The sequence below is a fragment of the Mesoplodon densirostris genome, chromosome 2 (genome assembly GCF_025265405.1).
Source record: "Mesoplodon densirostris isolate mMesDen1 chromosome 2, mMesDen1 primary haplotype, whole genome shotgun sequence".
NCBI lineage: Eukaryota > Metazoa > Chordata > Mammalia > Artiodactyla > Ziphiidae > Mesoplodon > Mesoplodon densirostris.
In genome coordinates this window covers 112,151,135-112,175,157 of record NC_082662.1, presented here as the reverse complement: position 1 = coordinate 112,175,157, position 24,023 = coordinate 112,151,135, and the positions used below count along the sequence as shown (strand labels likewise).

The 24,023-nt window shown below is 39.9% G+C and overlaps 1 protein-coding gene across 2 annotated transcripts in view; it reads left to right on the top strand.

Moving 5' to 3' along the window:
- The window catches only part of THEM4 (thioesterase superfamily member 4), a 47,346-nt gene that overhangs the window by 6,907 nt on the left and 16,416 nt on the right, over positions 1-24,023 (top strand). For both annotated transcript variants that reach the window (XM_060090550.1, XM_060090551.1), the window contains exons 2-4: positions 2,380-2,521; positions 22,091-22,247; positions 22,843-22,953. In XM_060090550.1, coding sequence (XP_059946533.1) covers positions 2,380-2,521; positions 22,091-22,247; positions 22,843-22,953 — 410 coding nt within the window. The remainder of the gene's footprint in view (positions 1-2,379; positions 2,522-22,090; positions 22,248-22,842; positions 22,954-24,023) is intronic.

Below are 24,023 nucleotides of genomic sequence, written 5' to 3'. Positions count from 1 at the left end.
TTATATTAAGATGGAGAGATAATAAGTGGGTTAAAAATTTTTTTCTTTTCTTTCCTTCCCAGATTTTCTGAGCTGAAAGTCTGAAGGGATAAGCCAATCCAAAACCATAGGAAAAAACAAAGGTACAAATACTGAGCTAGGGAGTGGAGTGGTCTCAACCCAACTCATGTTTCCCCTCACGGATTCAAGACTTCCTTTTGTTAGCCAGGATGTTTTTAGTTCCGTAGAGTTCTTGGGACAGGCTCCCTAAATTCTTACCATCAGGCCAGGATCAGAGCCAGCCCAGAGGTCAGCAGAAGGCTGGTTGGCTGCTTCTTCCATCACAATAACAGCACCTCCCTGTACCCTGGGGTGTAGTCCAAGTGTTGTAGGTACATTGAATCTGAATGAATTGATAAGGGTGCCTGAAAGTAGAATGCCACAGAGTTGATAGCTTCTGTGATCTTAATGTTCCAGGATTTCTGCAGAAGTCAAAATAACTGATTTTCCTTTCTGGTGCCGATGGGCATTTGCTTTGTCCAGCTCTTTTGTAGGTGACACTTTGTCCCCCAAGTCCTCCGGGGCCCATGTACCTTCCCACCTGCTGTGTGGGCACTGGAGTGGTAGCAGTGCTAAGTGCTACAGAGAAGTAGCACTGGTGGAAGCTGTGATTATTATGACACCAAGAACTTTTCCCCTCCAACCCCCTCCTCCTCTTTCTTTGTATTCTCTTTCTTGGCATCTGGCTCTGTCACCTACTCCGTTGAACAGTTCAGAAACCTGAGATTGGCTCTTGTATTTTTCCTTTTCCCTCACTCTCCTTATCCAAATAGTCACCAAGTTCTGCTTCATGCATTCATAATTTTTCACCTGAGTTATTCCAGTAGCCTCTAGACAAGGCCCTCTGATTCCAATCTTGAAATCACTCCCACTATCTTTTGTATTATGGCCAAATCTGATCTTGTCACTCCCCTATTTAAAATCCCTCCGAGAGCACTGCAGATGCAATTCAAACCGGTTAACTTAGTGTGGAAGCTTCTCACAGTCAGGCCCTTGCCTACGTCTCTGCAGCCATCTGCTCCTCCCCTTGTACTGAAACAATGCCAAGCTTCCTTGAGGCCTTAGTTTCGTCATCTGTAAAATGGGGATAATAATTAGTACCTACTTCATATGGTTGTTGTAAGGCCCCTCAAAACTGTTTCATGCCTCCTTGCCTTTGCACACAGTGTTCCTTTGCCTACAATACTCTTTCTATCTGGCTAATTTCTGCTTGTCTAATGAAGATTCAAGTCAAAGAACCCCTACCTGAATACCCAATCTCAGATGAATACCTCTCCCCTGTGCTCTGGCTTCCTGTGTGTTTCCCACTGGTAACACTTTTTACATGGAGGAAAACTGTCCTTCATCTCTCTTTATCACCAGTTCCTGGCTGCTGACTTTAAAAAAATGCACCACATGAGAGTTGCAAATTAAGTTTTATTTGAGGCAAAATCGGGACTATAGCCCGGGAGACAGCATCTCAGATAGCTCTGAGAAACTGCTCCAAAGAGGCAGGGGAGAAGGTCACTATATATGTGATTTTGGTGAAGGGGGAGTACATGCAATCAAGCTAGTCTCTAGTGAAGGTTACTGCTAGTCACAAGGAGCAGACGTCACCAAGAAGGATTTTAGTGCTTTTCTAGATATGAGGAGATACAAGAATTGGGCTCATAGGCTTCCCTGGTGGCACAGTGGTTGAGAGTCCGCCTGCCGATGCAGGGGACACGGGTTCGTGCCCCTGTCCGGGAAGATCCCACATGCCGCAGAGCAGCTGGGCCTGTGAGCCATGGCCGCTGTGCCTGCGCGTCCGGAGCCTGTGCTCTGCAATGGGAGAGGCCACAACAGTGAGAGGCCCGCATACTGCAAAAAAAAACCCCAAAAAATCAGCTCCTGAAAATACCTAACTATCTGAAGACTTGTTCTGCCAGTTTTTCTCAGAGCACAGGATGCCTCATTTCTGTCCTCCACCCTGAACTCCTTTCAGGGGGTGTTGAAAATCAGCAGCTGCAGCAGCACATGATTTAATCCTTGTAGAGGTGGATGTCAAGTGCCGGTTTGTAGTTGACGTGGCTCACCTGTGCTTGATTAAGGTTTAAAAAAAAGAAGGGGGTCTGCAGACCTGGGCTTAATACCAACTCTACTAATGGCTAGTTGGATGACATTGAGGAAATCATTTATCCTCTCTCAATCTCCCAATTCTCCCAAGGAGAAAGGACCAGGTGATCCTAGAAAGTTGTTTCCACTTCAAAACAACAAGCTTTTTGGAAGAGGAAAAGCAGCAAGATAGTCTTAGAAAATAAGAGAATATGTTATGAAATAGGATGTACCTCCCATTACTCTCCTTTTTTTCCTTTCTTTTAGAGGTGGTTTTCTACGGAGAAAGTCATTCCTAAGGACCATGCTCTCCCCAACCCCAGCTGGAGCAAGGACTTAAGACTCCTCTTTGACCAGTTCATGAAGAAATGTGAAGATGGCTCCTGGGAACGTTTGCCTTCATATAAAAGTAAATATACTCAAAAGAGTGAAGATTTCAAAACCTATTTTCTTGGTAGGAATAGCTACACTCCCATAAGGAATATTTAAATATCAAATAAAAAACTAAGAACAGATTGAAGTACTTGTTACCACTTGAAAAAGGAAGGAGGATAGTGCAGGGGGGTTGCTATATTCTCCAGTTTTATAGGCCAGAAGTCTCAATAAATTTCACAGACTGTGGGAGAGCATGAAGTCTGTTGCCATTAATAAGAATGCCCCCACCATGGCATCATCATCACCATTATCAGGAAGGGGCCCCAGAAAGCCTCCACCCTACCACATTCTCATCACCTTTCTGTCTTGAGGCTGTCATCACTAACCTCAGTTTACTGTTTATCCCAATATATGGTTCTGTCACCCTAAGAAGCTCAGAATACTCAAGTCATCCCCTCATCTCCCAGACTCTAAACTCCCAAGGCAAACTACCCCAGCTCCAACACATGCACATTGCACTTCCTGTCCTTTGTGTGTGTGTGTGTTTTAATTAATAGACTTCTATTTTTTAGTAGTTTCAGGTCTATAGAAAAAAGAGTGGAAAGAACAGAGTTCCCATATACCCCTTAATTCCTTCTGCCAGCTCTCCATTTATTAACATCTTGAGATAGTAAAGTACATTTGTTGTAATGGTGAGACTGTATTAATACATTAAAGTCCATAGTTTACATTAGGGTTCACTGTGTAATACTTGATGAGTTTTGACAAATGTATAATGACATATATCATATGGAATAGTTCCACTGCGTTAAAAATTCACTGTGTCCCCCATTCATCTGTCCCTCCTTCTCCCGAACCCTTGGCAACCACTGATCTTTTTACTCTCTCCATGGTTTTGCCTTTTCCAGAATACACACAGTATGTGGCCTTTTCAGATTGTTTTCTTTCACTTAATAATATACATTTATTAAGGTACATTTATTTTTTCCACAGCACTTAACACCATCTGGCATGCTTTGTGTTTATTTAACGGTGTGTCTCTCACCACTAGAGTGTTTGCTTCTGTCCACTTAAAAAAAAATGCACAATGTGAGAGTTGCGAGTTAAGTTTTATTTGGGGCAAAATGAGGACTGCAGCTCGGAAGACAGCATTTCAGATAGCTCTGAGAAACTGCTCCAGAGAGGTAGGGGGGAAGGTCAGTATATATGTGATTTTGGTGAAGGGGGAATGCATGCAATCAAGCATATATTTTTTTGCAGAAGGTTACTGCTAGTCACGAGGAGCAGACGTCACCACGAAGGATTTTAGTGCTTTTCTAGATATGAGGAGATACAAGAATTGGGCTCATAAAATCGGTCCTGAAAATATCTAACTATCTGAAAACCTATTCTGCCAGTTTTTCCCAGAGCACACAGCGCCTCATTTCTGCTCTCCACCCTGAACTCCTTTCAGGGGGTGTTGAAAGTCAGCAGCTGCAGCAGCGCATGATTTAATCCTTGTAAAGGGAGATGGTAAGTGCCAATGGCAAATGCCAATTTGTAGTTGACAGCGCCTCCTCATGGTCATAAATTCGACCATGATTTGGGAGGCATTTCATGACCATTTTGTCCCATGGTGCTAGGAAGGCTCATTCCTAGGTCTGGCGAAGACTTTGCTGATAGGCCACTCAGTGTGCTATTACTGGACTAGGTCTTTTAACAGTAACTAAAGACTCTGGACCACCTGTCTTGCTAATCTGTTATGGTCCAGGAAAATTCCCTCTTGTTGTATCTTCCCGTATCTAGAGTTACAGTATTACAATCATTGATCTCCTATAAAACTATATATTTTTGTTGGAGGCTCAGTCACACATTTGGTAATGCAAGAAACAACAATCTTGTAAAACAGGAAAAATGCAAATAACATAGCTAGCAATATTATTAAAGTCATAAGTGAGAATTAAGCCAAGAACTTCCATTAGGTACAGCCCAGTATATCTTCAGGTCACCTGACTTAGTCTGTTCTGTACCAATTGTTATCTTTCAGGGAAATGGTATATTGTCACTGTCCATAAGGCTCCCAGCCCAATTTCCTAGTTACTACGCTGGTTATCCTTAGTATAATTTGATTGTTCCCAAGGTAAAAGGGTGCCTTGAAACTTAAATGACCATAGCCTGGTGTTAACCACATAAATCCATCCCATAATTGCGGGAGCTTTTATTCCTTGGCTGAAATTTTGCTGTTGCTCTGATTGAGCTTGAGTAACTTTAGAGGAAAATTCATTTTTTTATGGCCAGGGTCAAGGCGGGTATTATTAATTGTCTAGGTGAGGGGATCCCATCTAGTAATATCAAGAGTAGCCTAAACAGGACTGAACTTTCTTTCCTCTAAAATAAATGTCTTAAGGACCATCCAGTTAGAGCCTTGGAGTGGAGAAATGCACCAAAGTAATACAGAAGTGCTAGACACAGGTAACTGGACACAAACCCAACAAATGGATTGATTTTTTAAACTAGCATAGGATTGTGTCCATGATAGAAAACATTTGATTTATATGCAAAGGTCTGAGAAGTCAAGAAAACTTTATAAATGATTATACGAATCAGGTCCAGCATCTTGGGTAAGCTGTCTGCTTCTGATGTTGTCTTCTTCTCATCCTGGTGTGAGTGTAGTTTCCTCTGTTTGAGTGGTGTTTTAAGGTGAGTTTGAGGTCAGCAGTCCTCTCTATAGACCAGTCCGGTGCAGCAGCCCTTCTTAAGTGGGAAATATGAATCCAAGAGTGGATCCCTTTAGTTTTGCTGCACATGAGCTAGTTAAGGGTACCTGGTGAGGGCCTTTCCATCTGGGTTGTAGTGAGTCCTTTAAATGATGTCTTTTCCAATATACATAGTCACCTGGTTGCAGGTCGTGGGGCAAATGATCTTCATCCAAAGATACATTACTGAGATAAGCTTCAAAAACAAACTTAGAGTGTGCTTTTAATAATACAATTTAACTTTATACCAATATAACATAACAACAAGGAACTATCCTGGAAGTGAGTCTTAGTAAATACAGACCTCCATTAACAAAACTGGGATTTAACATTCATTGAAACATCTTTTTCTCTCTAAAATTACCCTCATTTCTACCAAATATAACCAAATTAAGACTAATTTGTTTGCAAAATAAATCTGGTCTCAATAAACTTGGCCTGATGATTTATATAACTATAATTGATCATATAGGCTTTTTGCTTGCTGAAACTTTTATAAGGAGTCTCAGGCTGGACTTTTGAAATACCTCTCAGGGCTAAGAAAGTCACCAAGGGCTTATGACAGATTTCGCCTAACAGATCTAGGTGAATTCCTCCCTTTTCAAGGTCCCAAAATACCTTGAGTTTTCTGTACCTGTTAGTGAGGTAGCCTTCCTAAATTTATCTGATAAATCTACTGGCAACCTGAGAGTTTCCAATGTCTGGAGGGGACAGATACCAAAGATAAATGTTTCAATTCTGCTTACAAAGGTATAATTTACCAAATTACTATAAGTCATAATTAGTTTGAGGGGAAGGTTTTCCTTACACCTGGAAAACACAGATTTAAACCAGTAATTTTTCAGATAGAAACCATAAAATTTATAACCATATTCACCAGTTCATTCAGTCCTATGTAACTAATCCTTTTTGTTAACAGCTTTATAAAGCCATCAGGTTTTTCGTTAGAATTCTTCAATTTCTTACCCAGTTCAGCATTATGGTCTGAAAGTCAGAAACTTGTATTTATCCAAAAGTTCTTTGTATAAGTTTTCTTGAAGAGGAGGCATTTTTGCAAAGGCATTAGAGTGAAACCGTAAGTGTCTATAATGACAAAAAACTTAAGGCAGGTTTAAAATCTGATTACAATGCAATTAACAAAGAAACTTGGTTACTACTGTGACATACAACACTTTAAGATAATAACTAAATTATGACTGATAACATTTTACCAGGACATATCAGAATTTTAGGAACTCCATATAATTTCTAGGATATCTTTATTAGTAACATTTACCATACAGTGTAACCTAAGAAGATTTATTACTCATTTGACATTACTTCCCATGCAATTTAACATACCAAATGAATCTAATTAGTTTAACATCTCTCTTTGGGATGTATCAGGGGCCCTTTGAAGCATCCCAGAGTTACCTAGAGGTCAAAAGGATGTCATTAAAATTTGATTTAGGAAGTTTCGTCAAAAAATATCAAAAAGGATTTAGAACACTCAGTCAGATAGGATCACAAGTCACTGTGAAACAATAGTTATTCACTTAGCCCAAGTAACAATAAAAGATTCCAAAGGCAAATACAGATCACTTAAAAGGTAAAGAAACTTGAAATCTGTTATCAAAGGCATTTCAACATTATCAGAAATCTTGCCCTCTTCAGAGAGAAAAACCAAATTCAAGTTTTGCACCCGCTTACTTTTGAAATTCATTTACGGGACTTTCCTGGTGTGCAGTGGTTAAGAATTTGCCTGCCAATGCAGGGGACACGGGTTCAAGCCCTGGCCTGGGAAGATCCCACATGCCTCAGAGCAACTGAGCCCATGCGCCACAACTACTGAGCCTGCGCTCTAGAGCCCGCGAGCCACAACTACTGAGCCCATGTGCCTAGAGTCCCCGTGCTCCGCAACAAGAGAAGCCACCACAATGAGAAACCTGCACACCACAACAAAGAGTAGCCCCACCCACTGCAACTAGAGAAAGCCCACGCACAGCAACAAAGACCTAACATGGCCAAAAATCAATGAATAAATAAATAATAAATAATAAATAAATAACATTCATTTACTCAATTAAATTTATTTTAACCTTAGTCAATCCAGGCCATGCACAAAACTCTTTTCTCAGGGTCCCCTTCCCACAAACCTTTTTATGACTTTCATATCCATCACTTTATTTCCCATTCAGAAACAGCCAGCTATAAGTCAGACCTACTTCCTTTTCCCTTAATAAAATGCAATTCCATTCCTCATGACTTCTTTACTGGAAACATACATCCTACTTTCCTACTGTATACTGAAATGTTTCCTTTATTATTTCTATTAGCTTTAGTTACATGTTTAAATTAGAATCCTCAGCTCTTAAAACCTTAATTTCTTGTGAAAACTAAGAAGTAAGCAATTATGAACTGTCCTTTACATTAGCATTCTGCAGATTGGTGAACATAAATACCAGTGATATTTTCTAAAAACATTTGCTTTCTTTAGAGAATGTGGCACCAAACGTATTCATTTATAATTCTAAATACCTTTTGTTTCTCTGTAAAAGGAAACCAATGTTCAGTAATTAATATTTCAGTATCTTATTTTATTTGGGAATGACCTAGCTATTCAATAAGCTTCCATCACTTAACTTAATTTAGCACAACTCTACAATTTCAAGTTCCAGAATCTGGAGAGACTATTTTAGATACACATTCGTAAAGCATAATTATTCTTAATGGAGTTTATCTAAAAGCTCCTATCTCATTTACATTTTCTTACCTTAAAAGTTTCTTCACATCAAGTTACTTTCCCTGCTGACATATTTGTAACAGATATAACAATATTTTATTTAGCTTATATTACACCTAGGTACAATAAAAGTATTACACTTAATGTTGATGACTCTAAAAACATGTCTGTATTAATTAGATCAACAAACTTAAAACATTAATACCAGATATTAATTTAATACTGAATATTTCCCAGTTCACATGAACCTGAAATTCATTTAGCTTAATTGCTCTTGAATTTAGAATTGTTTGATTTGTGCTTACTTTTTTTTTGAATTTTATTTTATTTATTTTTTTATACAGCAGGTTCTTATTGGTTATCCATTTTATACATATTAGGGTATATATGTCAATCCCAATCTCCCAGTTCATCCCACCACCACCTCCCCAACCCCACCACTCTCCCCACTTGGTGTCCATAAGTTTGTTCTCTACATCTGTTTCTCAATTTCTGCCCTGCAAACTGGTTCATCTGTACCGTTGTTCTAGGTTCCACATATATGCGTTAGTATACCATATTTATTTTTCTCTTTCTGACTTACTTCACTCTGTATGACAGTCTCTAGATCCATCCACATCTCTACAAATGACCCAGTTTCGTTCCTTTTTATGGCAGAGTAATATTCCATTGTATATATGTACCACATCTTTATCCATTTGTCTGTCAGTGGGCATTTAGGTTGCTTCCATGTCCTGGCTATTGTAAATAGTGCTGCAATGAACATTGGGGTGCATGTGTCTTTTTGAATTATGGTTTTCTCTGGGTATATGCCCAGTAGTGGGATTGCTGGGTCATATGGTAGTTCTATTTGTAGTTTTTTAAGGAACCTCCATACTGTTCTCCATAGTGGCTGTATCAATTTACATTCCCACCAACAGTGTAAGAGGATTCCCTTTTCTCCACACCCTCTCCAGCATTTGTTTGTAGATTTTCTGATGATGCCCATTCTAACTGGTGTGAGGTGATACCTCATTGTAGTTTGGATTTGCATTTCTCTAATAATTAGTGATGTTGAGCAGCTTTTCATGTGCTTCTTGGCCATCTGTATGTCTTCTTTGGAGAAATGTCTGTTTAGGTCTTCTGCCCATTTCTTGATTGGGTTGTTTTTTTAATATTGAGCTGCATGAGCTGTTTATATATTTTGGAGATTAATCCTTTGTCCGTTGATTCATTTGCAAATATTTCTCCCATTCTGAGGGTTGTCTTTTTGTCTTGTTTGTAGTTTGCTTTGCTGCACAAAAACTTTCAAGTTTCATTAGGTCCCATTTGTTTATTTTTGTTTTTATTTCCATTATTCTAGGAGGTGGATCACAAAAGATCTTGCCATGATTTATGTCAAAGTGTTCTTCCTATGCTTTCCTCTAAGAGTTTTATAGTGTCCGGTCTTACATTTAGGTCTCTAATCCATTTTGAGTTTACTTCTGTGTATGGTGTTAGGGAGTGTTCTAATTTCATTCTTTTACATGTAGCTGTCCAGTTTTCCCAGCACCACTTATTAAACAGACTGTCTTTTCTCCATTGTATATCCTTGCCTCCTTTGTCATAGATTAGTTGATCATAGGTGAGTGGGTTTATCTCTGGGCTTTCTATCCTGTTCCATTAATCTATATTTCTGTTTTTGTGCCAGTACCATATTGTCTTGATTACTATAGCTTTGTAGTATAGTCTGAAGTCAGGGAGTCTGATTCCTCCAGCTCCATTTTTTTCCCTGAAGACTGCTTTGGCCATTCGGGGTCTTTTGTGTCTCCATACAAATTTTAAGATTTTTTTGTTCTAGTTCTGTAAAAAATGCCATTGGTAGTGTGATAGGGATTGAATTGAATCTTCAGATTGCTTTGGATAGTATAGTCATTTTCACAATATTGATTCTTCCAATCCAAGAACATGGTATATCTCTCCATCTGTTTGTATCATCTTTAATTTCTTTCATCAGTGTCTTATAATTTTCTGCATACAGGTCTTTTGTCTCCCTTGGTAGGTTTATTCCTAGGTATTTTATTCTTTTTGTTGCAGTGGTAAATGGGAGTGTTTCCTTAATTTCTCTTTCAGATTTTTCATCATTAGTATATAGGAATGCAAGACATTTCTGTGCATTAATTTTGTATCCTGCAACTTTACCAAATTCATTGATTACGTCTAGTAGTTTTCTGGTGGCATCTTTAGGATTCTCTATGTATAGTATCATGTCATCTGAAAACGGTGACAGTTTTACTTCTTCTTTTCCAATTTGTATTCCTTTTATTTCTTTTTCTTCTCTGATTACCGTGGCTAAGACTTCCAAAACTATGTTGAGTAATAGTGGTGAGAGTGGACATCCTTGTCTTGTTTCTGATCTTAGAGGCAATGCTTTCAGTTTTTCACTATTGAGAATGATGTTTGCTGTGGGTTTGTCATATATGGCCTTTATTATGTTGAGGTAGGTTCCCTCTATGCCCACTTTCTGGAGAGTTTTTTCATAAATGGGTGTTGAATTTTGTCAAAAGCTTTTTCTGCATCTATTGAGATGATCATATGGTTTTTATTCTTCAGTTTGTTAATATGGTGCATCACATTGATTGATTTGCGTATATTGAAGAATCCTTGCATCCCTGGGATAAATCCCACTTGATCATGGTGTATGATCCTTTTAATGTGTTGTTGGATTCTGTTTGCTAGTATTTTGTTGAGGATTTTTGCATCTATATTCATCAGTGATATTGGTCTGTAATTTTCTTTTTTTGTAGTATCTTTGTCTGGTTTTGGTATCAGGGTGATGGTGGCCTCATAGAATGAGTTTAGGAGTGTTCCTTCCTCTGCAGTTTTTTGGAAGAGTTTGAGAAGGATTGTTAGCTCTTCTCTAAATCTTTGATAGAATTCATCTGTGAAGCCATCTGGTCCTGGACTTTTGTTTGTTGGAAGATTTTTAATCACAGTTTCATTACTTGTGATTGGTCTGTTCATATTTTCTATTTGTTTCTGGTTCAGTCTTGGAAGGTTATACCTTTCTAAGAATTTGTCCATTAATTCCAGGTTGTCCACTTTATTGGCATAGAGTTGCTTGTAGTAGTCTCTTAGGATGCTTTGTATTTCTGCAGTGTCTGTTGTAACTTCTCCTTTTTCATTTCTAATTTTATTGATTTGAGTCCTCTCCCTCTTTTTCTTGATGAGTCTGGCTAATGGTTTATCAATTTTATTTATCTTCTCAAAGAACCAGCTTTTAGTTTTATTGATCTTTGCTATTGTTTTCTTTGTTTCTATTTCATTTATTTCTGCTCTGATCTTTATGATTTCTTTCCTTCTACTAACTTTGGGTATTGTTTGTTCTTCTTTTTCTAGTTCTTTTAGGTGTAAGATTAGATTGTTTATTTGAGATGTTTGTTGTTTCTTGAGGTAGGATTGTATTGTTACAAACTTTCCTCTTAGAACTGCTTTTGCTGCATCCCATAGGTTTTGGATCATCATGTTTTCACTGTCATTTGTCTCTAGGTATTTTTGATTTCCTCTTTGATTTCTTCAGTGATCCTTTGGTTATTTAGTAACGTATTGTTTAGCCTCCATGTGTTTGTGTTTTTTTCCCTGTAATTGATTTCTAATCTCGTAGCGTTGTGGTCAGAAAAGATGCTTGATATGATTTCAATTTTCTTAAATTTTCTGAGGCTTGATTTGTGACCCAAGATGTGATCTATCCTGGAGAATGTTCCATGCGCACTTGAGAAGAAAGTGTTATCTGCTGTTTTTGGATGGAAGTCCTATAAATATCAATTAACTCTATCTGGTCTATTGTGTCATTTAAAGCTTGTGTTTCCTTATTAATTTTCTATCTGGAAGATCTGTCCATTGATGTAAGTGAGGTGTTGAAGTCCCCCACTATTTTTGTGTTACTGTCGATTTCCTCTTTTAGAGCTGTTAGCAGTTGCCTTATGTATTGAGGTGCTCATATGTTGGGTGCATATATATTTATAATTGTTATATCATCTTCTTCTATTGGTCCCTTGATCATTATATAGTATCCTTCCTTGCCTCTTGTAACATTCTTTATTTTAAAGTCTATTTCACCTGATATGAGTATTGCTACTCCAGCTTTCTTTTGATTTCCATTTGCATGGAATATCTTTTTCCATCCCCTCATTTTCAGTCTGTATGGGTCCCTAGGTCTGAAGTGGGTCTCTTACAGACAGCATATATATGGGTCTTGTTTTTGTATCCATTCAGCCAGCCTGTGTCTTTTGGCTGGACCATTTAATCCATTCACATTTAAGGTAATTATCGATATGTATGTTCCTGTTACCATTTTCTTAATTATTTTGGGTTTGTTTTTGTGGGTCCTTTTCTTGTGTTTCCCACTTAGAGAAGTTCCTTTAGCATTTGTTGTAGAGCTGGTTTGGTGGTGCTGAATTCTTTTAGCTTTTGCTTGTCTGTAAAGCTTTTGATTTCTCCATCGAATCTGAATGAGATCCTTGCCTGGTAGAGTAATTTTGGTTGTCGGTTCTTCTGTTTCATCACTTTAAATATGTCATGCCACTCCCTTCTGGCTTGTAGAGTTTCTGCTGAGAAATCAGCTGTTAACCTTATGGGAGTTCCCTTGTATGTTATTTGTCATTTTTCCCTTGCTGCTTTCAATAATTTTTCTTTGTTTTTAATTTTTGCCAATTTGATTACTATGTGTCTCGGCATGTTTCTCCTTGGGTTTATCCTGTATGGGACTCTCTGCACTTCCTGGACTTGGGTGGCTATTTCCTTTCCCCTGTTAGGGAAGTTTTTGACTATAATCTGTTCAAATATTTCCTTGGGTCCTTTCTCTCTCTCTTCTCCTTCTGGGACCCCTATAATGTGAATGTTGTTGCATTTAATGTTGTCCCAGAGGTCTCTTAGGCTGTCTTCATTTCTTTTCATTCTTTTTTCTTTATTCTGTTCTGCAGCAGCGAATTCCACCATTCTGTCTTCCAGGTCACTTACCTGTTCTTCTGCCTCAGTTATTCTGCTATTGATTTCTTCTAGTGTAGTTTTCATTTCAGTTATTGTATTGTTTATCTCTGTTTGTTTGTTCTTTAATTCTTCTCGGTCTTTGTCAAACATTTCTTGCATCTTTTTTTTTTTTTTTTTTGGCGGTACGCAGGCCTCTCACTGTTGTGGCCTCTCCTGTTGCAGAGCACAGGCTCCGGACACGCAGGCTCAGTGGCCATGGCTCACGGGCCCAGCCGCTCTGCGGCATGTGGGATCCTCCCAGACGGGGGCACGAACCCACATCCCCTGCATCAGCAGGTGGACTCTCAACCACTGCGCCACCAGGGAAGCCCTCTTGCATCTTCTTGATCTTTGCCTCCATTCTTTTTCCGAGGTCCTGGATCATCTTCACTATCATTATTCTGAACTCTTTTTCTGGAAGGTTGCCTAGCTCCACTTCATTTATTTGGTTTTCTGGGGTTTTATCTTGTTCCTTCATCTGGTACATAGCCCTCTGCCTTTTCATCTTGTCTATCTTTTTGTGAATGTCAGTGCTTACTTTTTTTTAAGCCAATTATAGAGGTCATTTACAAATTAACCTCAGCAGCATTATCCAAAGAGACACACATACTGAGACATACATATATCTAGACAGACACAACCAGAGATCTGTATAGCTTCATTTTCTAAACTTAGTCATGAATCAGGTATCAAAATATAAAACTCAGTAGTTTATAACTAACAGTTGGAATAAGAGAGAATTTTAAAGGCTTTGTTCCCTGTATTTTCCTCAGATTCAGGACTTAGAGATGGTCTGTATAAGATAATTGTTCCTGAGAGCCCTAGTTTCAAGGCATAGGGAGAGAAAATCAAGTTCTCCTAGTAGGACTTGTTCCTCAGAGTCAGAATTCTGAAGAGATATGTTTCTGTTTTGGGGAGTTTTTTTTCCTTCAAGCTAGCTTTCTCTACTAGTTGGGAATTAAATGGGGGTTGGTTAACCTTCGACTGGCATTGTGTACTTAACTGGCACAATTGAAGGTTCATAATTTTCATAGATACCCCTTTTCTTTCTTTTTAATGGTTTTGAAAAGTTGGTCTGATATAGTTTCAAGTAATTGATTGTTGGTTTCCTGAAAAAAAGTTACTCTATCATTTCCTCTTTTAGAAGCTTCTAGATACCAATCAAAGTAAGCATTCCTTTCAGTCTGTTTGATCTCATGGCTGGCTTTTTTCTAACTGTGTGTGCAAAAATATTAATTTTGGAATATCAAAAGAACCTCAGGGCTTCCCAGGTGGCGCAGTGGTTGAGGGTCCACCTGCTGATGCAGGGGATGTGGGTTCGTGCCCCGGTCTGGGAGGATCCCACATGCCGCAGAGCGGCTGGGCCCATGAGCCATGGCCGCTGAACCTGTGCGTCCAGAGCCTGTGCTCAGCAACGGGAGAGGCCACAACAGTGAGAGGCCCACGTACCGCAAAAAAAAAGAACCCCAGTTTGGTCATTTTAGGTTGAGATCTCCTTTGGTATATTTCCCCAATTAAGTAGGTACTTGCAAATATGAGTTTTGTACATACATAAACCTGCCTGGACTGTTAGTCGGAGGCTGGCTTTCTGATGCCCCTTGTTTCTGTGTTTGAGAGGCTCTATCTCCCATTTTAAGTTGAATTTGTCAGGGATAAAATTTACTAGTGAAATTGTGTGGTGGGCCAGTGTGCTGCTTGTGAGCTTAGCTCCTCTAGGTATCACCTCAGAGTTGTTTCAGCCCTCTTACATGTCTCAGTTTCTCCCTTCAGTGGTCTAATGCCACTGCAGGTGCTCGGATCACTGAATGGCCAATTCTTATGCATGCCTCTGGATGAGGAAGCCTTTTAATTAATGAGTAGGTTTCCCTATGGGATCACTGCATGGCATTAGGACTCTGCCTCCACCACTCCCGTAAATTTCTCAGTCACCTGAGAAAGCCAGAACAAGCCGGGAGGAGTCTTGTGCCCTTTCTTGGGAGCAAAGCTCTCATGTAATATCTTCACTTTTATCTTGACATTCTGTTAAGGCAGCTGAACTGAGGAAAAGCATCAGATCAGCCTCTTACCTAACCACTCAGTGCAGACCACTCAGTCTCCTACACCTGAGCAAACCCTGGTATCTTTCAACCAGCTCCCCCTCCACAGTATCTTTCACCTGGGTGGGTATTCCCTGGCATCTTTCAACCAAGCCTCCCCCAGTATCTTTCAACTGGGTGGATATTTCCCTGGTATCTTTTAACTAGGGCCCCCGCCCTGTATCTTTCAACTGGGAGGAGGCAGGTACCTGCTACTCTGCCAAATAAAACTCAGGATCGTCAACCAACATGAGAGACCTGAGAACCAGGAGAGACTTACCCAAATTCATCTGGACTCTCCAAGGAAGCAGATGGGTGCAAGGGGTCTCTGCTGGTACCAAGGCTCCGGTTCCTCGTAGAGTTTAGGCAAAGGAGAGAAGTCCACTCTGGGTCCCTTCGTGGTCGCCATAAAACTGTCAACTTGGAAAAAAAATGCACAACATGAGAGTTGCGAGTTAAGTTTTATTTTGGGCAAAATGAGGACTGCAGCCCAGGAGACAGCATTTCAGATTAGCTCTGAAAAACTGCTCCAAACAGGTAGGGGAGGAAGGTCAGTACATATGTGATTTTGGTGGAGGGGGAATGCATGCAGTTGAGCGAGTCTCTAGTGAAGGTTACTGCTAGTCACAAGGAGCAGACGTCACCGTGAAGGATTTTAGTGCTTTTCTAGATATGAGGAGATACAAGAATTGGGCTCATAAAATTGGCTCCTGAAAATATCTAACTATCTGAAGACCTTTTCTACCAGTTTTTCCCAGAGCACAGGATGTCTCATTTCTGCTCTCCACGCTGAACTCCTTTCAGGGGGTGTCGAAAATCAGCAGCTGCAGCAGCACATGATTTAATCCTTGTAGAGGTAGATGGCAAGTGCCAATGGAAAATTACCAATTCATAGTTGACATTTCATAAGGGCAGAGATTTTTGTATGTTTTATTCCCCACTATATCTCCAGTGCTTAGAACAGTACCTGATACATAGTAAGTGCCTTATACATACTTGCAGGATGAAGAAAGATAAGAAGGAGGGGAAGAAACACACACCAGGGAACCTGCTTAAGATGCTCTACTTGTTTTTTTTTTTACCTAAAATCTCTTCCCTCCTGTAGTGAACACTCTAGTGATGAGAGACAAACCACTAAAAACGAAAACAAAGTAGGTCAGATGGTGATACATGTTGTGAAAAAATAAATGCACTTTAATAACAACAAAAAAAAGGAGATCCCTCATATAGGAATTGGGAGGAACAGTGGACTGCCTTCTTTTCTGCCCGTTGCTTTCTTTAAAAAAGAAAAAAGAAAAACCAGAAATTTATTAGCACATATACCTCATGTATACCTGGGAGATGCCCAGGGAAAAGTGAGTAACTCCCCGAGGTAGCCTAAGCCACCAGTTTGTTTTTTGTTATTAATTAATTAATTTATTTATTTACTTTTGGCTGCATTGTGTCTTTGCTGCTGCGTGCAGGCTTTCTCTAGTTGCGGGGAGTGGGGCTACGCTTCGTTGCAGTGCATGGGCTTCTCATTGCGGTGGCTTCTCTTGTTGTGGAGCACAGGCTCTAGGCACATGGGCTTCAGTAGTTGTGGCATGCAGGCTCTGTAGTTGTGGCTCACAGGCTCTAGAGCGCAGGCTCAGTAGTTGTGGCTTGCGGGCTTAGTTGCTCCGTGGCATGTGGGATCTTCCCAGACCAGGGCTCAAACCTGTGTCCCCTGCATTGGCAGGTGGATTCTTAACCACTGTGCCACCAGGAAGTCCTAAACCACCAGTTTAAATACCATTTTCAGCTAAAGACAAAAGGAGGGTGTTGAGGGTAGGGGGCGTTGTGAAGAGATTACCAGGAAAAGATGTAAGTTGTTGCTTTCTCCATTGAAAACATTCTCTTGTGATTTAGAGTTGTTCTTCTCTTCCTGGTACTGAGAGGGAGACACCCATACCAATGGAGATTTCCTTTATAAATGTAAATTTTCCTTGCAAAAGGTTAACCTCAGTTGTTTTGGAATAGAAAACGGTTTGGGAGCTACAACTATAGTCTTAACCTTTCTCTGTCTTCTCTTGCTTTCTATTTTAAACCTTACAGCCAGTCATCTGGACTTAATTTGAACCCCTCCAATCATGGAGTACTTGGGATTGGGGTGCTTTTTTCATTTTGGACAGCTCTAACTGTATTGAGCTATAATCTCTCTTGTACTTTCATCCATTCAGTTAGTTCTACCATCTAGGAACACACAGAATAAGTATAATCCTTTCATTTGGTATCGTTTTATATGGATTAGAATACATCAATACATATTGGAATTTAGGAATCAGATCTATGTATCTCACTCCTGTGTACCTGCCAATTCTCATTGCCAGGCCAATCTTCTCTTTTGTTTTCTGGCTTTTTTCCCAGAAGGTATTTCAGTCTCCTTCACATTCCTAGTTGCTTTTCCCAGGACATGTTCCAGTTTCTCAGATCCTTAGTATATGCTTCTCAGAACTAAGATTGAAACTCAAATTATGGTTTTTCCATGCAGAGTAAGACATTAGCACTAAGTAGGATAGCCACGTCACACTGTTGACAGACAGTCAGCTAACACCCTGTGTCTTTCATTTGAATTATTTGTCTCCCCTCTTCTGCACCTATGTGGCTGACTTACTGAGCCTAACTGAAGAACATTATATATATACCTAATATATACACATTCTTCATTTTTAGAGTCAGCCTGTAAAGACCTTTTTCCTTTCTTATTCGCAACGTCCCTTATGTATTAATTCAACAACTATCTGTTGAGTTTCTGTACTGTGCAAAGTGTTGTATTCCTGAAACAAGCCTGAGTACATAGATAGGGTTCCTGACTGCATGAAGCTTATACAGATATTTCTTATTTTACTCATTGTCTTTTAATCATCTAAACATACCTTTAGTAGGTGTTTGGGGATTGTGATCTTTGGAGGGTTTTTTCTTTGTTTTTTTTTCTTTTGGCCACGCCACGCAGCTTGCAGGATCTTAGTTCCGTGACCAGGGATGGAACGCGTGCCCCCGGCACTGGGAGCACAGAGCCCTAACCACTGGACCGCCAGGGAACTCCCATGATGTTTTTTTTTTTTTAATGACCTCAAGTAGGCCCTTAACATTGCCTGACAATCATATTTCATTTTTCCCTTATCTACTCACTCTCCTGCTCTCCTAGATGACTATTTCCTACCTTCTTTTTCTCAAGCCTCACTCTCAGCTGATCTTGTCTCCTGTTTCACAGAAAATAAAAGCAATCAGAAGAGAATTTCCAAGCAACCCCTGCCTCATTTACCCCCTTCCCTGCGTCTGTGCCTGATGTTCTGCTTTTTCCTGTTATGAATGAACTGACCATACTCTTATGAGAGGCCAAGCCTTCTATTGATGCACTGTACTCTATCCCTTTAGCCTACTTAAGGATATCCCTCTCTGCTAGATCTTTCTCATCAGTGTACAGACATGCCACAACTGGGTTTCTCTCTTCCTGGTCTCTCTTAAACCTCTCCAAGCAGACTCTCACTCCCACCACTCCATCAGACCTACTGTCACCAGTGACCTTCATGTTGCTAACCAATGACCTTGCTCAGCTCTTGGCACAGCTGATAACTCCTTTCTCCTTGAATTTGGCTTCCAGGACACCACAGTCTTCTACTTCACTGGTTCTTCCTTTTTAGTTTCTTTTGCCAGTTCCTCCTTGTCCTCAAACTTAATGTTAGGGTGCCCCATGTCTCAATCCTTAGTACTCCTTGCTTCACTAAACTCTGTTGGTAATCTCATTCAGTCACACGGCTTTAGAGGCCATCCAAAAGCTGACAACTTAACTAATTTCATGGCTGAAATATAGTGAGTGGGTTCAAATTCTGGTTCTACAACTTAAAGCTGTGTGACCTTGGGCAAGTTACTTTACCTTTTCTTGCCTCAGTTTCCTCATGGTATTTGCTGAATACTTCAATATTTGCTGAAGAAATGAATGAAACGGGGGCTTCCCTGGTAACGCAGTGGTTGGGAACCTGCCTGCTGGTGCAGGGGACAGGTTCAGTCCCTGGTCCAGGAAGATCCCACATGCCACGGAGCAACTAGGCCCTTACGCCACAACTACTGAAGCTCACGTGCTCTAGGGCCCTCAAACCACACTACCGAGCCCACGCGTCGCAACTACTGAGGCCATGTGCTGCAACTACTGAAGCCCATGCACCTAGAGCCCACGCTCTGCAACAAGAGAAGCCACCAAAATGAGAAGTCCACGCACCTCAACAAAGCGTAACCCCTGCTCACCGCAACTAGAGAAAGCCCGTGCAGCAATGCAGACCCAACACAGCCAGAGAAATGAGTGAAACAAAAAATAAAACTACCTTAACCAAGAAAAATGGTAGAGTTTGTAAGTTTCTTTATAGAACCACCAATATAGAGAGAAATAAGAATTAACTCTGTTTTACGAATGAAGGGGAAAATTAGTAATTTTTGTTACTAATTCCATTCTAACTATCATATCACAAAATTAATTGAATGTCCTTAACCCAGTGCAATCTGGCTTCTACTCTAATAGCTCTACTGAAATTTCTTCACTTAAGCCCCTAGCGACCTAATTGCCGTATCTTGTGGGCATTGTTCAGCCCTTACTGTGCTGGACCTAACTGTTAATCTCATTCTCCTTGAAATGTTTTGTCTCTTGGCTTTCACAAACCTCTGACCAATTTTCCCTTTCTCCTTCTACCCACTCCTTAAATGTCAGTAGTTTCCAGGGTTCAGTTCCCACATGTTTCTGCTCATCCCTTCATCCAACCTAACTATCGTCTCTTGTCGGAAACTTGACCCTCTCAGAAGAGGGAGGAGTTTGAGGTCCTCCTTGCTACCCATACTTGCTTTCAAATTATTATTTCCCCTGCTTCTTAGAAAACCCCCATTCCTTTTGAGGTTTATACCATCTCACTTTTTCCGACTTTGTCACCCTCAACTTCCTCTTCTTATAGCTGTCATCTACCAACCTTTCCCTATATGTTGAGTATTTCAGCACCTGGTTAACTGTTTTCCTCTCTACCCAACTCTATTCACCATTCTCAGCAACCCACCCTCCACACCATGGCTCCTCAGTTTATTTACCTTCTCATCACCTATGACCTTTCTTTTGCACAGCCCCAGCAGTGCACTCCTGAGGACATCTTGAGCCTTGTCATCTTCAGAAAGGTCACAACCTCCAAATCCACACATTTAGACATCCTTTTTCTGACCACACCCTTTTTCCTTCCAGCTTACTTGTTCAAAGCCCCCACAGAAAAAATTCTTTGGCCTCATTAAGACCTTCAGTTCATTGAGTCCTCTACTTTCTCATTGTCCCCATAGCCATCTTTTAGCTGAACTTCTGTAGTGTACTTATCTAGGAAAACACCGGCCCTGGATGAATCTAAACATCTGCCATCTCTTATTTGCACAGGCCCTCATGTAGCTGAACATAGCTGGAGAAAATCACCCCACCAAGCAGAAAAGTTTGGTGATTGTGATTTTATAGTGTTTCAGTGATCTTCTCACTCATCTTTCTTATCCCCCTCCTTTCGTCCAGCTAGCAGAGTGATTCAAAATTCAAATCTGATCATGTTACTCCTCTGCTACCTTCAATGTTATCCCATGTCTTAAAAGATCAGTTCCTCTCAGATTTTAACATGAATATGAAGCACCTGGTAATCTTGTTAAAATGTAGGTTCAGCTTCAGTAGGTCAGGGGTAGAGCCTGATTTTCTGCATTTCTAACAGACTTCCCCACCATCTTTATTTTTCCTATTTTTATGAGGTAACCTCAAGGCTTAGTAATCTAAACCAGAAATTTTGAACTCCTAACTAAAAAATTAGAAGGGTTTGATGCCTATCTTATCCTGAAGTCCCAGAGTGTTAGAGTTGGAACAGATCTTAGAGGTCATTTAGGTTTATCTCCTCACTGTATGGATAAAGTATGGAGAAGGGAGCAAATTCTAGGCCAAAGCTAAGTCATGAAAAATTTCCCAACTTCCAGGACAAGGTTCTTTTCTACTGTACCACGAGACTGATTCTCAATTTTAAGTTTCTTTGTCTGGCCCTCCAAATCATTCAGTTTCTCAACCACTGCTAGAGCGCATATAGTGTGTGCCTATCTGCCAGTTGTTGAGCACACAAAGTCCAAGAGACAGGATGCCTGCCCCCAGATGCTCAAGTCCTAAATAATATCCTCCCTTGTCCTCCCCACTTCTCCCAGATCTTCTCATCTCATACCCTTTTCCAAGTTTGTAAATGTAAATTTGGTATCAATAAAAGAATCAGCGTTAGACATGGCAAATCATGATGAGCTGTGAAAGAAAGCTAAGAGTTTGGGGAATTAAATCTTAAAATGGGTATGAAAGAACAAACATGCCCTTCCCTCAGCAGTAGCTTTCAGTCTTTATTCTGAAATTACCTACATTTTGACTCACAACCCAGAACACACAACTTGTGCATAGTTGTATAATTGAAAAAACATATCTAAATGAGCACACTAGTACTTATCCAGGATATATGTGAAGCATTCATTTTCTTTTTAAAGTCTGCTTACAACCCACTAATTTGATTTCATGAACCCTAATGGTTCTAACCCTGAGTTGGAGACTCAGGAGTCATAATCACATTGAATACTGGGCTGACCTGCCTCTGTTTCTGATTCAGTATGATAACTGTCTTCTGCTCAGGCTAAACTCATGTCTGCAAGGAAAACCTCTCTACTGTTACATTACTCACTTTCTTTAAATCTCATTTAAATCACACTTATTCTAAGAAGGATTTCTGTCTATACCTTACTATTTTATTCCATATACCCTTTGTATTTATGTACTATATTTCCTGATTGCCACGTGTTAGTACTTTGTTTTGATTTCATTTATTTTTACTATGTTCCCAGTTAGACTGATTCCACTGGAGCAAAGATCCTGTATTCTGTTTCTTTGGGACCCTCCCAGCCCCTTCAGTTTTGCACCTGGTTGGCATTTTAATCAATCATCCACTGACCTGTGATTCTTGCAGGGTACAGATATTTGTCTCTGTCATGGTATTTTTCTCATACCTGTTTCTCATGTGCCCATCCACTTCATTTGCTTACAGACTCAAAGCTTGTGAAAGATCAACTGTCACAGGCCCAGCTCTTCACCAGAGGCTATGAGGATGGCCTGGGCTTCGAATATGTGATGTTCTATAATGATGATGAGAAAAGGACAGTTTGCTTGTTTCAAGGAGGTCCTTATCTGCAAGGGGTACCTGGGTAAGAATGATAGCCTAGAAATGTGGATCTAAGAGGTTGTTATCTTATAGTATCACCCTGTATCCATGGACTACAATGAAGACATTAAAGTGGTAATGTAGATTTATATTTATTGACATGGATAGATGTTTACTGTAAATTATTAAATGACAAAAGTATAGGACATAGGGCAAAAGAGTATAATTTTAGAGAGTATCATTAACATGTTAATATTGGTTTGTCACTAGATAGCCTTATAATTTTTAATTTGTTTTTCTTTTTCTTCTGTTTATCTTCATTTCCTAAATTTTTAAACAATGATGTGTATAGTTAGTTTAATAAAAGCGTAATATAAATTTTCTAAATTGGATTTTAGCTTTTTGCTTGCTTGTGACCTGGTTATCATTAGGTTCTGGCTTTGTTACAAATACTACAGTGTTATGCTATGAACAAAATCAAGGTGAGAACATGGATATAATTTGACATTCAGTACGTGGAACATGAATTAAGTGGAACTTTCAGAAGTAGATTATATGGGAGGCTTGGATAATTTTTCTCTCTTGAGGGGCTGTTTTCAGAACTTGTGAACACATTTCTCTTTTCCTCTTGTAACTAGATTCCTTCATGGAGGTGCCATTGCAACAATGATTGATGCTACTGTTGGTATGTGTGCAGCTATACCTGGGGGAATTGTCATGACTGCCAATCTCAACATCAGTTTTAAAAGGTAAAGTCATGGGTATCCTTTACTTCTCAGATGTCATAAGTCAGGTTCCGCAGCAGCAGACCCTGAGAAAAGGATTTCTATGCAAGAAAGGAAGTACTCCCAGAGGAAACTAGCTAGGGTGTAGGAGAAGAAGGACAGGGAAGGGGAAGAAGCCACCCAAGGTTAGGTGCTCAGTCCTGCAAAGGGTAGCTTCAGCCTGATCATGTAAGGAACTCTGGAGTGAAATGTGTGCCTCAGTATTTTCCCTACCTCAGGCAAGGGAGCTGGAGTCCTCATATTCTCCCACACGTTCATCATAGGATAAGGGCTATCCTGGGGACTGTAAATTCCCAGGTACTTCTTGCTCACTGTGTTTGAGCAAAGCAGGCTCTAAGAAAAATATCCAAAAAACAAAGGTGAAAAAATGATTGAAGGGGATCTGAGTGAAGCACCAACATCCACTACATAACAAAACATAAGTTTTACATAACTTCACACAAAGAAGTAAAAGGGCAGCAAGAAAAGTTTGGTATCCGTCAAAAACAAAGCTCAGCATGAGCTTATTTAATTCTTCAATTATGCAGCTATATCTCTACAGTCAAATAGTATGGATACCGGCATAGGCACAGAGAAAGAGAGCAATAGGGCAGAACAGAGTTTAAGAACAGAGTTCAATAGAGATCTCCAAATGAGGTTCTGTGGGTTATTATTTCACACGGTAGGAAGCATGTAGGAACAACTCCATTTTATACCCCAGAGAGTTGTATGGCTTATGTGGCAGTCATCAGGGAGCCATGCTTCATAGATTATGGGTTTACTTATTGAATACTTTAAGTAATACTTAGCCAGGCATATCCTACTCAGGGCATTCTATAGAAAAGGACTCTTCCCCCTAGCAAATATCATTAGTTTATTTCAGGGGTCATCACAGCTTTTTCTATAAATGTTTTATGCTTTGCAGGCCATACAGTTTCTGGCACAGCTAGTCAACTCTGCCACTGTAGCACAAAAGCAGCCACAGACAATATATAAATAAATGGGTATAGCTGTGTTCCAGTAAAATTTTATTTACAAAACAGGCAGCTGGCCAG